The 16,166-nt window shown below is 39.0% G+C and overlaps 1 protein-coding gene across 4 annotated transcripts in view; it reads right to left on the minus strand.

Annotated features, from left to right (window-relative positions):
- The window catches only part of HP1BP3 (heterochromatin protein 1 binding protein 3), a 43,539-nt gene that overhangs the window by 13,405 nt on the left and 13,968 nt on the right, over positions 1 to 16,166 (minus strand). For all 4 annotated transcript variants that reach the window (XR_001105326.3, XM_012439986.3, XM_012439987.3 and 1 more), the window contains 5 exons: positions 14,888 to 15,047; positions 12,329 to 12,472; positions 8,789 to 8,869; positions 6,678 to 6,832; positions 2,414 to 2,504 (listed from right to left, as the gene is read on the minus strand). Coding sequence is in view for 3 of the 4 variants with exons in the window: in XM_012439986.3 (XP_012295409.1) it covers positions 2,414 to 2,504; positions 6,678 to 6,832; positions 8,789 to 8,869; positions 12,329 to 12,472; positions 14,888 to 15,047 (631 nt within the window). In the remaining variant the exon portion in view is untranslated. The remainder of the gene's footprint in view (positions 1 to 2,413; positions 2,505 to 6,677; positions 6,833 to 8,788; positions 8,870 to 12,328; positions 12,473 to 14,887; positions 15,048 to 16,166) is intronic.

Raw genomic sequence — 16,166 nt, forward strand, 5'->3', positions numbered from 1 at the left:
AAACTGCAAAAGCAATTTTTTAAAATGATAAATAGGACTTCATCAAAAAAACACTTCAAAAGACATTACTGAGAAAGTCACAGAAAAGGAGAAAAAAATCTGATGAGACTTTATATTTAGAGTAATGAATTCTTGTAACAATAATCCCATTTTAAAAATGGGAAGAAGATATGAATATACATTTCACAACAGAAAATAAACAAATGGCCTTACACACGAGAGATGCTCAACATCAGTAATTATTAGTGAAATGCCAATCAAAACTACAGTAAGATACCTCTATCCACTAGAATAGCTATAATAAAAAAGAGAATAACAAATATTGAGGAGGATATGGAGAAACAAGCCCTGGTCAAGTGCAGTGGCTCACACCTGTAATTCCAATACTTTGGGAAACTGAGGCAGGCAGATTACTTCCTTGAACCCAGAAGTTCAAGACCAGCCTGGGCAACATGGTGAAACCCCATCTCTACAAAAAGTACAAAAATCAATCAGTCATGGTGGTGTGCACCTATAGTCCCAGCTACTAGGGAAGCTGAAATGGGAGGATTGCATGAGCCCAGGAGGTGGAGGTTGCAGTGAGCCGAGATCACGCCATTGAGTGACAGAGTGAAACCCTATCTCAAAACAAAACAAAAAGACTTGAGCCCTTATAAACACTGCCAGTTGCTGAGAATGTAAATTTACCATATGGCCCAGCAAGTCCTAAAAACATATCCACACAAAGACTTGAACATAAATGTTCACAGGCAGTATTATTCATAATTAGCTGAAAAGTAGAAACAATCCAAATGTCCGTCATCATCTCAGGAATGGATAAACAAAATGTGACATCCATAGAATGAAATACTATTGGACAATAAAAAAGAATGAAATTACTGGTACATGCAGCAACGTGGAGTATAAAACTCAAAAACATCATGCTAAAAGAAGCCATACACAAAAGATCACATAGTATATGATTTTATCCATAGGAAATGTGAAGAAAATGCAAATGTGCAGAGAGAGCAGACTAGAGGTTGCCTGAGGCTGCTGGTGGGAATAGGGAGTGACCGCAAATGGCTATAAGGGTCTTCTTTGGGTGACAGAAATGTCCTAAAATTGGACTGTGGTAGTGGTACAACTCTATAAAGTCACTAAAAATTACTGAGTTATACTGTAATTATATAAACTAAATTGTATATGATATGTAAATCATACCTCAATAAAGCTGCTTAAAAAATGATTTGTTTTGGTGTAGTATCAAAAAATAATTTCTACAACTATCTGAAAGTTATCTCAAAATATTCCACCCTTTTCTAACTGTATTTCTGTGCGAGGTTAGATTTTCTTCAAGTAAGAAACCCAAAACAAACCAAAACAGATACTGGCTGTCTTCTGTTATGCTAGACATTAATGACATTTGCAAAAATGTACACAATGCCCGACTTCTCATTAAAAAAAAAAACTGGAGAAGACAGACTACAGGCCCATACCTATAATCCCACCACTTTGGAAGGTTGAGGCTGGAAAAATCGCTTGAATCTGGGAAATAGAGGCTACAGTGAGCTGTGATTGTACCACTGCACTCCAGCCTGGGAAACAGAGCGAGACCCTGTCTCAAAACAAAGGTTGGGAGGTGGTGGGGGAGGACAGTTATTTTTCACTAAAAAACATGTCATTTATGTAAACAGGTAATGGGTTTACTATTATTATTTTTAAATAAATCAATACTTAAATTTTTCCTCAGTGTTATTTTTATTTTCTTTGAGATGGAGTCCCAGGCTGTCACCCAGGCTAGAGCACAGTGGTGCGATCTCGGCTCAATGCAACCTTCACTTCCCGGGTTCAAGTGATTCTCCTGCCTCAGCCTCCCAAGTAGTTGGGACTACAGGCGCGTGTCACCATGTCCAGCTAATTTTTGTATTTTTAGTAGACACGGGGTTTCACCAGGCTGGTCTCAAACTCCTAACCTCAGGTGATCCACAGCCTCCCAAAGTGCTGGATGGGATCACAGGTGTGACCCACTGCACCCAGTACTCAGTGTCAATTTCTAACCCACATAAACAAAAGTTCTTCGGGGGTTCTCAATAAATTTTTTTTTTTTTTTTTTTTTTTTTTTTGAGATGGAGTCTCACTCTGTACCCAGGCTGGAGTGCCTGCCTCAGCCTCCAGAGTAGCTGGGACTACAGGTGCAAGCCACCACGTCCAGCTAATTTTTGTACTTTTGGTAGAGGAGGGGATTCAGCATGTTGGCCAGGATGGTCTTGATCTCTTGACCTCATAATCCACCCACCTCGGCCTCCCAAAGTGTTGGAATTATAGGTGTGAACCATCATACCTGACCCCCTCAAAAATTTTTACAGTATAACGAGGTCCTGAAACCAAAACCTTTAAGAAGCACTTCTCCACAATCAAGCCTCTGGTCTCTAACCTGGAATGTCCCCGAAGCACCTTTGCCAGTTATCTGTTCTAACTGGCCTCTCTCTACTGCTCTCTGCAGAGCATTCTTCAACAGCTGAGGCCTGCAAAAAAAACAAAAAACAAAAAACAGTGATAAATACATTAATAAAAGAAAAATGTAAAGAAACAGATCCAGGGTTATTTCCAGATCCAGAGTTCTGATTATTATTATATGTATTAGTTTGGTAAAATGAAAAAAGTAGTAACAAATTGCTGGCATTCTTAACAAGAGGTACTCTTTCCTTTCAAGTAAAGAAGCTAAGTCATTATCTATACATACAGAATCTCATACCATATAGAACCAATTTCTAAACTGCCAAAGCACTCTAAAAACCCACCACTGATTGCCATTGGACCACAACAGTGATCAAAGTGAGTAATCAAGCAAAGGACGGATATCTTAAAAGTCTCATCCAACTCTGGAATTCTCTGAGGCCAGCTATGAACACCAGGCTATTAGAAATGCATAGATGGAATTAAGAAAATCAAGAGAACTCTTGAAATAAGTAGGTTTAAATTTAAGAATCGAAGAGTTCTCCAAATAAATTAGTATGTTTAGAGAAAAGCACAGGTACTGCATCTTGGGCTATGCTCACTTTTTGACATAAATACAGAAAAACCAAAAAGAGAGTATGAGTTGCATCTTACATAGATTTTTTTTTTTATATACAGGCTTGCTCTGTTGCCCAGGCTGCAGAGCAATGGTAAATGGTTCAAGGCAGCCTTGATCTCCTAGGCTCAAGCATCCACCTGCCTCAACCTCCCAAGTAGCTAGGACTAGCTGGGTGTATAGGTGTGTACCACCATGCTTTTTTTCTTTTTTTTTTTGTGGTAGAAGTGGCGTTTCACTACATTTCCCAGGCTGGTCTTGAACTCTAGGCATCCCAAAGTGCTGAGATTACAGGCGTAACCCACCATGCCTGGCTGTAGATTTTAACATTTGATTTCTAATGCCGTATGATAGAATTACCCCAGATAATTTCAAAAGACACCTTCTTCAAAGCCAACTCAGAGTCTCCATGTACCCAAAACACCTAGTTCTTCCTTGGGACAAAGGACAGACAGAACTCCAAGTCATCCATCTGCTCACTGAGATAAATGCATATCTGATTGCTTTCTTTCAAAAAGCTAATCAGAAACTCAAAAAGAATGAAACTGTCTCTTATCTACCTATCACCTGGAAGCCTCCTCCCTGATTTGAGTTGTCCCACTTTTCCAGACCAAACCAATGTACACCTTACATATATTAAAGTCTCCTGTCTCCCTAAAATGTATAAAACCAAGTTGTGCCCAGACCACCTTTGGCACATGAGGCTGTGTCACAGCATATCCTTAACCTTGGGGAAAAAAACATTCTAAATGGACTGAGGCCTGTCTCAGATATTTAGGGGTTGCAAGGAAGATAAAAGCGAAATGGGATCCCCAATGCTGCAGTTGGGGCCTAGTGGGAGGGGTCTGGGTCATGCGGGGAGATCCCTCATAAATGGCTTTGTGCCTTTCTGGCAGTAATGAGCGAGTGTGAGATCTGGGCCGGGCATGGTGGCTCACACCTGTAATCCCAGCACTTTGGGAGGCCAAGGTGGGTGGATCACGAGGTTAGGAGTTCAAGACCAGTCTGGCCAACATGGCAAAACCCCTGTCTGTACTAAAAATACAAAAAATTAGCCTGGTGTGGTGGCAAGCGCCTATAATCCATTCCAGCTACTTGGAAGGCTGAGACAAGAGAATCACTAGAACCCATGGAGGTTGCAGTGAACCGAGATCGCACCACTGAACTCCAGCCAGGGTGACAAGACTCCATCTCAAAAAAGAAAAGTATATGAGATCTGGTTAAGACTGTGGCACTTTTCCCTTCTCTCTTATTCGCTTTCTTGCCATGTGACAGCTCCTCCTTCTGCTGTAAGTTTCCTGAGGCCCTCACTAGAGGCAGATTCCTGCACTATGCTTCTTGTACAGCCTGCAGTACCATACGCCAAATAAACTCTATTCTTATTGAAGAAAGAATAGCGAAACATATTTACATCTTTTTTTTTTTTTTTTAATTAAAAAAAATTTTTGTTTAAGACAAAGTCCCACTCTGTCACCCAGGTTGAAGTGAAATGGCACAATCTTGGCTTACTGCAACCTCCACATCCTGGGTTCAAGCAATTCTCCTGCCTCAGCCTCCTGTGTAGCTGAGACTACAGGTGCCCGCCACCACGCCCGGCTAATTTTTCTATTTTTTGTAGAGGTGGGGTTTCACCATACTGGCCAGGCTGGTCTCGTACTCTTGACCTCGTGATCCACCCACCTCAGCCTCCTAAAGTGCTGGGATTACAGGCGTGAGCTACCGCGCCTGGCATGTTTCCACCTTTAAATGCATCATACAACGCATTTTTGATCCACGATTGTGTCTGACTACTAACCACTACAGCAATTCTAATTGTATGGCTCAGTAATGCAAGAAAACACTGGTACTAACTTATCAGGACAATGTGCATTTAATACAGCAGTCTTCTGTAGAAAGAACTCTGGATTAAATATAATTTTCTAGAAATCATCTCACACAAACATTCTCAAAGTCTATGAATTACAAATTTAAACAAATTGATATATCTGCACGAATCTACAAGTGAGCAAATGTGATAATCTAAATGATCTGTCAAGACATTAAGTAACAAATTTTACATAAGAATTACTAACAAAATTATCTCAGAATTTTATGGTGCATGTGTAAATGATGAAGACATTATGCTATCTCTGTGTACAGGTGTTACTGAAGCCTGAATTCTCATGACATATATATGATGTTTATATGTATATATGTATAGATCATATATGTATATATAATGTTTTCTGTTTTTTGAGATGGCATCTCACTCTTTCTGGAGTGCTAGGATTATAGGCGTGAGCCACCGTGCTCAGCCTAAAAGTACATTTTTATACAATACTAGACCCCAAAACTGTACCCAGATCCAATTTTTCTTTTTGTTTTTGTAAATACTAACATTCTTCTCCCCAACAAATATAATTTGTGTAAAGTATTTCGACAATAAAATGAAATGTCTTATGCTCATTTTTATCAGAAATTGAAAAAGCATTCTACACTTTTTTTTAACAACTCTGAAGCTTTTTATTTTTTTCCAATTTTTCAAATACTTTCAAAATGAACTTTATGCATTACTTTCTGGTGCTGGATTCATTCTTTGTTATTGAAGGCTAACAATAAATTTGGACCTTTAAAAGTCTATACTCCTTTTTACTTTTATGTTTTCTTTTCTGAGATGGAATCTCACTCTTGGTCCCCAGACTGGAGTGCAATGGCACAATCTCAGCTCACTGCAAACTCCACCTCCCGTGTTGAATCGATTTTCCTGCCTCAGCCTCCCGTGTAGCTGGGACTATAGGTGCCTGCCACCACACCCAGCCTAGTTTTTTTTTGAAACCCTGGTAGAGTAACTCTTTTAATGTTGTTAGCTGTTAAGATATTTAATATCTGAGAAAACACGGAGTTCAATATTAATTATCTTAACAGCTGACAACATTAATAGAGTTTCTCTATCAGGATCTTACAAAGAAACATTAAGATTTGGGTTTCAAAAAAAAAAAAAAAAAACCTAGGTCAGGAATGATGGCAGGTGCCTATAGTTCCAGCTACTTGGGAGGCTGAGGCAAGAGAATTGCTTGAACCCGGGAGGTGGAGGGTGCAGTGAGCCAAGATTGCTCAATGTACTCCAGCCTAGGCAACAAGAGTGAGATGTCATTTCAAAAAAAAAAAAAAAAAAAAAAAAGGCCGGGCACAGTGGCTCATGCTTGTAATCCCAGCACTTTTGGGAGGCTAAGGAGGGTGGATCACTTGAGTTCAGGAGTTCGAGCCAGCCTGGCCAACATGGTGAAACCTCAGCTCTACTAAAAATAAAAACAGGGTGTGGTGGCAGGCGCCTGAGGTCCCAGCTACCTGGAGGCGGAGGCAGAAGAATAGCTTGACCTTGGGAGGCAGAAGTTGCACTGAGCCAAGATGGCGCCACTGCGCTCCAGTCTGGGTGACAAGAGCAAAACTCTGTCTCAAAAAAAAAAAAAAAACCTACATATGAAGACATGAAAAGAAAAACATAATGAGGCAAAAAAAAAAAAAAAAGGTTTATTCTTGGCTAAAAGTAATCCTTCTTCAGTATTTAATCTATCTCCTTTCTCATGAAAAGGGAGCTAAAGGAAGTAATACATCATGTTTTAAAGCCCAGGTCAATGGCTCATACCTGATGTCCACTCTAAGCTTAGGATAATACTGAGACACATATTTCCTGATGAGACTGTAGGAAGCTTCTTTAGGTTCACAAAGGCGAGTAAAGGCCAGTGGGAGGACATCCTCCAATTTTACTTGTGGTTCTGGATCAACTGCAGAGCTCCTATTCTGAAATGTAATATCAAAAATTATGATCATTACACAGTATAAATGTTTCTACGTATAACTCAAGGGCTTTCCTTAGCTGATTAAACTTTTACTTGAGAGCATTAAAAATACATATAAAAGCTGGGTGTGGTGGCTCACACCTGTAATCCCAGCACTTTAGGAGGCCGAGGTGGGTAGATCACTTGAGGTCAGGAGTTCAAGACCAGCCTGGCCAACATGGTGAAACCCTCTCTCTACTAAAAATACAAAAATTAGCCAAGTGTGGTAGCGAGCGCTTGTAAGCCCAGCTACCTGGGAGGCTGAGGCACAAGAAATTCTTGAACCCAGGAGGTGTAGGTTGCAGTGAGCCAAGATGGAGTCACCATACTCCAGCCTGGATGACAGAGGAAGATTCCATCTCAAAAAAAAAGAAATGAAAAAACAGCTGGGCATAGTGGCTCATGCCTGTACTCCCAGCAATTTAGGAGACCAAGGCGGCTGGATCACCTGAGGTCATAAGTTTGAGACCAGTATGGCCAACATGGTGAAACCCTGTCTCTACTAAAAATACAAAATTAGCCAGGCATGGTAGCATGTGCCTGTAATCCTAGTTACTCATGAGGCTGAGGCAGGAGAATCACTTGAACCCAGGAGGTGGAGGTTTCAGTGAACCAAGATTACGCCACTCCACTACAGCTTGGGCAACAAGAGTAAAACTCCATTCCAAAAAAGGAATGTAGACTTTAAAGGTCCTAATTTATTTTTAGCCTTCAATAACAAAAGAATGAAGTGTAAAGTAATACATATAGTTCATTTTGAAAGTGTTTGAGGCCAGCCACGATGGCTCACGCCTGTAATCCCAGCACTTTGGGAGGCCGAGGCAGGCAGATCACGAGGCCAGGAGTTTGAGACCAGCCTGACCAACAGAGGAAGACTCCGTCTCTACTAAAAATACAAAAATTAGCTGGGCATGGTGGCATGCGCCTATAATCCCAGCTACTCAGGAGGCTGAGGCAGGAGAATCGTTTGAACCTCAAAGGCGGAGGTTGCAGTGAGCTGAGATCACATCATTGTACTCCAGCCTGGGAGACAGAGCAAGACTCTGTCTCAAAAAAAAAAAAAAAAAAGAAAGAAAGTGTTTGCAAAGTCTATCAAAAAAGGATTAAAAACTTCAGAGTTATAAAAAAAAAAGTGTAGAAAAATTTCAATTTCTGATACGAGTACAAGACATTTCACTTTATTATTGCAGAAATATTTTACACAAATGAAATTACATGTGTTGGGAGAAGAATGTTAGTATTTATATAAACAGGAAGAAAAATTGGATCTGGGTGCAGTTTTGGGGTCTAGTATTAGGTAAAAATGTACTTTTAGGTTGGTCACCAGTGGCTCATGCCTATAATCCCAGCACTCTGGGAGGCTGAGTCAGGTGGATCACCTGAGGTCAGGAGTTGGGATACCAGCCTGGCCAAGAGAGTGAAATTCCGTCTGTACTAAAAATACAAACATTAGTTGGGCATGGTAACACACGCCTGTAGTAGTCCTACTGGGAGGCTGAGGCAGGAAAATCACTTGAATCCAGGAGGAGGAGGTGGTGGCAGCAAGCCAAGATAATGCACTGCACTCCAGCCCAAGAAACAGAGTAAGACTCCATCTCAAAAAAAAAAAAAAAATGTACTCTTATACCTCTCCTCTAGTTTAAAAGATATTTCACAAAAAGCAGTATAATTCATATAGCTGCCCATAATTTAATGTAAGGCACTTAAGAGCATAGGCTTAACCAGGTTGGACTGCTTAGATCTGCATCCTGGCTATTCTACTGACTAAATGAACAAATTATTTATAACCTCTTTAGGTCTTAGCAGAAAGGCTGAACTTTGCATAGTGCCAGACACATAGCAAATACTCAATGAGTGCTTCTATTTTTAGTATCAGTAACAGCTCCACAACACTCAAACTGTGGTATAGATGTCTTACCTTTCTGTTTCTGGATTTCGGAGGTGTTTTTCTTGATTTCTGAACCACAACAAAACTTCCAGAAGCACCTTTTCCTTTAACCTAAAGTAAATTAATTTTTATTTTGTTATTCTAGTATTCATAACTATTCGTTAGGCTAAGGAAATGACAGTGCTGCGAGAGCTAATATAAAGTGGTGTTTAATTCTTCAGAGAAAAAAGAACAGACAATCAAGAGTCCAAATATTTCAGATGAAAGCGCCTTTATAGCACCATCTAGCTGATGCTGAGCAATACTGGACAATTCAGTTAATGCCCTGAGCTTCTGTTTTCTCATCCACAAAATTTTGAGAAGAAGGCTATTGTGATACCAGGTTAAATTAGTCTATTAAAAACTTTCAAAACAAGGTCAGGAGCAGTGGCTCACGCCTGTAATCCCAGCACTTTGGGAGGCTGAGGCAGGAGGATCACAAGGTCAGTTCAAGATCAGCCTGGCCAATATGATGAAACCCCATCTCTACTAAAAATACAAAAAATTTAGCCTGGTGTGGTGGCGGGCACCTGTAGTCCCAGCTACTAAGGAAGCTGAGGCAGGAGAATTGCTTGAACCCGGGAAGCAGAGATTGCAGTGAGCTGAGATCACGCCACTGCACTTATAGCCTAGGTGACAGAGCAAGACTCCGTCTCAAAAAAAAAAAAAAAAAAAAAAACTTTCACAACAAAATAAAAAAAGCAAAAATGTCACACAGAAGGAAGGGACACAATCTCTTAGAAAAATAAGAAAAGTCCTCACTGTCTTAAAAGCTCCTTGGAAAAAGTTTAGAGCCTAATTAGTCTCAGGCCACATAACTTCCCACAGCTTATCAGTGACACATTATTCCTTATGGGAAAGGTTATCTAACAATTTTCTAGACACTGAACAAAATGGTATGTAAGTTTTGCCATATATTTCCAGTTCACAAAGCACTTTCATAAAGTTTTAAAGTTGATTCACAATAGGCCAGCGGTGGTTCATTCCTGTAATCCCAGCACTTGGGGAGGCCAAGGTAGGCAAATGACTTGAGGTCAAAAGTTTGAGACCAGCCTGACCAACATGGTGCAACCCTGTCTCCACTAAAAATACAAAAAATTAGCCAGGTGAGGTGGCGGGTGCCTGTAATCCCAGCTACTCAGGAGGCTAAGGTGGGACAACTGTTTGAACATGGGAGGCAGAGAGTACGGTAAGATGGTATCACGCCACTGCACTCCAGCCTGGTAACAGAGCAAGACTCCATCTCAAAAAAAAAAAAAAAAAAAAGTTGATTCACAATAGCCAAAGTCCTCCACAGCTTAATTTTACCTACACTGCTATCAATGTAGCAATCAAGCTGGAATGCTTTGAGCCTACTAAGAGTTGTTTACGGGAGGCTGAGGCAGGAGAATTGCCTGAACCCAGGAGGTGGAGGTTGCGGTGAGCCAAGATCGCGCCACTGCACTCCAGCCTGGGTAACAAGAGCGAAACTCCGTCTCAAAAAAGAAAAAAAAAAGAAAAAGAAAAAGAGTTGTTTAAGCATCAAACTGAGGGTGGTCAGGCTACGTAAGCTAGAACAGGTCATAAACTAAAACATGAGGCCATCGCATAAGCTATGCTGACATATACTGTGTTACAGGATAAGTCCTTGGCTCTAATAATTATATTAACTAGGTAAGACCTTTTAATCAATGATCATTTCGTTTTATTTTAGAGACAGGATCTTACTTTGTCATACATGGTGGAGTGCAGTGGCACAATCATAGCTCACCGCAGCCTCAACTCAAGTGATCCTTCTGCCTCAGCCTCCTGAGTTGGGACTACAGGCATGCACCCCTACATTTGCTAATTTTTAAATTTTTTGTAAAGGCTGGGAGTGGTGGCTCATATCTGTAATCTCAGCACTTTGGGAGGCTGAGGCAGGTGAATCACTTGGATCCAGGAGCTTGAGACTAGCCTGGGAAACATGGCAAAACCCCGTCTCTACAAAGAATACAAAAATTAACTGGGTGTGGTGGTACACACCTAGTCCCACATACTCGCGAAGCCCAGGTGGAAGGACCGCTGGAGCCCAGTGGATAGAGGTTGCAGTGAGCCAAGATTGCACCTCTGCACCCCAGCCTCGGTCAGAGTGAGATCCTGCCTCAAAAAGTAAAATAAAATACAATAAAGAAGTAATTTTTTTTGTAGAGACAGAGTCTCACCTTGCTATGTTGCCAAGGCTGGTCTCAAACTCCTGGCCTGAAGCAACCCTCCCACTTCAGCTTCCCAAGGTGCTGGGATTACAGGCATGAGCCACTGCACCAGGCTATCAGTGATAATTTTAAAGGCTGTTTAAATATCAGTTTTACATTTTGAGAAAGCTAGACTCTAAGCTCCACACAGCAGGAATATGTTTTATTCACTGACAGACCTCCAGGCAACTGGCACATAGGAGACAAGACATATTTGTGGAATTAAGTACTAGTTGAAAGTCAATAAGCAGAGTTTAAATGCCTGAGTGGCGCAGAATTCTATACTGATCAAACAGGCGGGGAGGCACAGAAAAAAGGCAACAAGACTCTAGGAATGTGGTGAACTAGGTTTTTAACATCTTTGCCACTACCATGATATATTAGTAGTTATTTCATCACTCTGGACCTCTGAAGAGTGTAACATAAGATAAAGTTTATTCTAGCTTTAGATTTCTATGGTTCTAAACCTCCACGCACTATGCAAGGCAAAGTGGATTTATGCCTGAAATCAACATTGGTTCCAGTATTAGTCACATTTCACTCAGGCTTCTCTGATACTCCTAACAGGCTTTAATAGTTTAGATACTTATCAGCTAAGGTAAGCATATTTGCGAAGCTAAAAATTAACAGTAAGAAATCTACCATATAAGTTAGACTTTGAAGGAAACAAACCTAAGACAAGGGCAATTATCATTTTTGCTATTTCTTTTTTTTTTCAGACAGGGTCTCACTTTTACTAAGGCCGGAATGGTGAGATCATAGCTTACTGTAGTCTTGAGCTCCCCAGACTCAAGTGGTCCTCCTGCCTCTGCCTCCCGAGTAGCTGAGACTATACATAGGGTGGACTGGCACATGCCACCACACCCTGCTAATTTTTTATTTTTTTTAGAGAAGGGGTCTTGCTATGTTGCCCAGGCTGGTCTCGAACTCCTGGGCTCAAGTGATCCTCCCAACTCAGCCTCCAAAAGTGTTGGGACTACAGGTGTAGGCCACCATGCTTAGCCCCATGCCTGCTGTTTCAGTAGTAGGATTCCTTACCTCTTTTCATGTTCAGTGCTACGTGATTTCAAGCACAAGCAGTCCCCAAAGAAAAATTTAATTAAGAGCAAAGTAAGCTAGAAAAAACTTTTACTATCTTAATGGCACCAATGTTTTCAAAACCTAGCCTCGGATAATTCAAAGAGGTTAAACTTAAGCAATTTCATCATCATACAACCTATTCTTAACAAAAAAGATACAAAAAGCCTAAATGTTACTAACTATAGACTTAAAGCCAATACACAATGAAATGATCTTATTACTAACAACTGTGTAATACCTGTTTGATGACTCCTCTATTTAATTCTCTTTTCAGTGCTTGTTTAAGGAGATAACCCCTTCTCTCCAGCTCCAGAGAAGGATACTTATGGATGATGTATTTTCGAATAGCAACTACTGATGCACCACTCTTCTGGAAGCAAGCCTAGAAAAGATTTATCAAACCATATACATTAAACTAGTTGTTTTTTATTAGATACAGAGTCTGACATATATTTTCAAAATAAATTATTTTGAAAGTGAACTTAATAATGGATGACAAAAATGGTAGCGAAGAATGAACTTCAGAAGACTTCAGTTTATAATAGCTGCGGAGATATAACAGAATTACTAAGTATTTCTGCTACAAATTTAAATTGTTCAAAACAGCCCGAAAGACGATACTAAACATGAACAACATTTTATATATAACAAAGAACCTCTTTCCATTTTAATTCCATTCTATATTTAGAAGACAGATCTTTGGCATCAAAATGAGAGAAGCAGAACACACCTATCAATTACAAGATCACAGATCTGGTCCATTTTAAGGTATAAGCTTAAGAAATGAGCATGCCAGGATCAATATTTCCCTGAAGGCTTTATATGAATGTCAGCAGGGAGAAGAATCAAGATAATATGAACAAATGGCATAAAAATGGGTTTACAGATGGCAAAGTCCTGAAGAAGAGTTTTGGGTAATAGTGAAGGTATTCTATTTGAATTTAATGTGCCCTCTTCCATTTCCATCCTATTTTACATATACTCCATTTGACTAATGCAACTCAAAGAATTAAGTAGCTCATTATGTCACAAAGGCAGTAAATATTTAATATTTTTTGAATGCTTAAAATTTTGTTTTCCAACTGGTCATTGTCATCAAATCAAACACTTTAAATTTTGAAGCACACAGAAGTAGCATTCGTCATTTAATGGGCCAGTCCATCAATTTTGTACTGCCATATTGTCTATTAAATGAATGTCGCACTTATTCTCACTGGATAAGAATTTTGTTGATGTTTTTATACATTTTGACAACAAAAAAAAATAACTCACAAGCTATTTTTAGTAATAGTCCAGAATAGATTGTACAACACAAAACAAGTTGTATTAATATGGGTCATATAATTCAAGTCTGGGTCTCTGAATTATTATTAATGACCTATTGAGTTTTACTCTTGATCTTATAAGAAAACACAAAGCAAAGAAAACCAAGCAGAAAAGAACACTAATGCTCAAACAAATAATCTTTTGCTCCACCAATCTGACAGTGAGATGGAAGTAGACATCATGATTCCTGTTTGATACAGAAAATGGTATCTGTGGTCTGAAACAATAATTTGACATATTGCATGGAATACACATTATCTATATATATATCCATCATCTGTATAAATATGCACAATCATATTCAAACCATTCTTTAAGCCAAACTGATATCGTTTTAATTTTTTGTTTCACTATTTTAAAGTTTTAGTACCTTTTACATCCTCACTATGCTGCTGCTCCTTCAAACCCAGGCTGAGTAATCACCAAACAAAATTCTTGAAGAGAGGCTATACAAACCAGAGATTTCACTACAGTCAGGTGATCTAGACCAATGAAGTTTTCTTAATGAGGTGAGAGCATAAGAAGTCTTGAAGGAGTAGCGGAAGAGGTCTGAAGGCAAACCCCTTTTCCAGTTTATGTGTTAGTGCTATCTTCTTCCATTCTGAGAATGACAAAGAGGCTGCTCCTTTTTACATACACCTTCCTTTTTCTGGTTAAAATTATCTGTATCCCTGCCTTCCTAATCTTGCCTCAGACCCTAACAACGGGTCCCTGAAAGATGGGTCTGTTCTAACTCCTCTTATCATCTATCATGTGAACTAAACAAGGCAAAATTAAATGAAAAGACTTATACAATAAAGGCAATGTCAGATTACAAGATAACCTTTAACTAGCGAATTTTTCCTGATGAAAAGTCAATGGATTACAGCAAATCATAAATCTATGTAAGGAGAATAATTTTTCTAAGCATTCTGGAACGTCTAGGTGATAAAGCAGTGTTTGTAACAGGGTTCAGGTATGAAAGGTAACGACTACCAAGATCAGACACTTAGCTTTACAAATGAACTTAGAGATATTTTTTGACCAAAAATTCTCAATATTTTTCAGTTACTGAGTCATAATTAGATTTATAAGGGCAAGGACTTTGCTAGCCTTAATTAATTCTATACCACTAGCAGGGGTACTCGACAGAGGGAAGGTAGTCCTTAAATGTTTGTTGAATGAATTAACATTTGAATGAATTAGTATTTTCAGCCTTCGAATAAAAACTATACTTACTCAATAAACTGAATTTAAAAATTCTAAAGTTAAAAATATTTGCAATAGTAAGTACACATTTTTTAAAAAATTAAGTGTTCACCAAATGTGATTACATTAGAAAAACATGAACACATAATGACTTCCCTCTCTTTAAAACTCCTTTAGGAAGCAGAGCAAGATTTATGATGTCTAGACAGAAGTATGCCATTTTCAAATAAGAAAAAAATGAACATAATAAATCTAAGATGAATTGCTTGAAATAAAAACTTGCCTTAATGGCCTCAGTTAAGATTGCATCCATCTTGGGACGTGGAGAAGAAGCCATTGGTGTTTGTTTCTGGGCCCTGGCTAGCTGGCTGGCAGAAAGGGTAGCCCAGGAAGGAATTGTTTTTTTCACTTTCTTCTCCTTTTCTTTAGATTGATCTTTCTCACTTTAAAACAAAGAATTGTTATTATAGAAGATAAATTCTCTAGAAAGATGTATAAAGTCAGAAAGAGAAAAAGACCAGGAAGAGATAAAAATTAATGCTTTAATTTATTTACAGGCTAAGGTGATATGTACAATAAGCAAAATTTTACAAAATAACTCTTTAAAAACTAGGTACTATAAATGAATTAAAAAGGTATTTTACTCTTAGGTGCAGGAGAGAGGAGTCACATAAATTATCACTGGTATAAGTGCTCAGTACATAAGATAAATGAGAATTTTAAAATGCGTATTTGTTAACAACTACAACAGATGCAATTTGGTATAGTGGAAAAATTTCAAGCTCTTAAGTCAGAAAACCTTTGTTTGCGTTTTCTCTCAAACATTTACTAGCTAGCTATATGATCTTAATAAATGATGTGAGTCTCAGTCTCCTCAGCTATAAAATAGTAATATAAAACCAACTACTTCCCAAGGTGTTGCAAGAGTTATAACAGTATGTTTATCAAAGCAATTTCATGAGCGTTAAAGCATTATATAAATTTTATTCTGAGTATATAACAGTACTCTGTGCACCTAATATATGCATTAGAAGATTTTAGAAGATTTAAAAATATAGGATAGGCTGGGTGCAGTGGCTCATGCCTGTAATCCCAGCAATTTGGGGGTCTGAGGTTGGAGAACTGCCTGAAGTTGGGAGTTCAAGCCCAACCTGGCTAACATAGTGAGACGCCATCTCTATTAAAAATACATACACATAAATACACACACACAAATAGTTGCTACAAATTCCACAGACCTCAGCTTTACCTATGAAACTCAGATAAAGAATACCCTGAAGATTATACCCAGAAGGTATAGTTATTACTAAGTTATTCTTTTATGGGTATGTGCTGCACAACGATATTTTAGTCGACAGACCACATATACAACAGTGGTCTCAAGATTATAAAGGAAATGAAAACCTCCGATTAGCTGGTTAACATGATACCTGTGGTAACATCACAGCGCCAACACAGTACTCACTTGTTTGTGGTGACATTGGTATAAAAAAACTTACTGTGCTGCCAGGCATATAAAAATATAGTACACTGGCCAGGCGTGGTGGCTCACGCCTGTAATC

The sequence above is a fragment of the Aotus nancymaae genome, unplaced genomic scaffold (assembly GCF_030222135.1).
Source record: "Aotus nancymaae isolate 86718 unplaced genomic scaffold, 86718_ANA_hifiasm-v0.15.2.pri h1tg000053l, whole genome shotgun sequence".
Taxonomy (NCBI): domain Eukaryota; kingdom Metazoa; phylum Chordata; class Mammalia; order Primates; family Aotidae; genus Aotus; species Aotus nancymaae.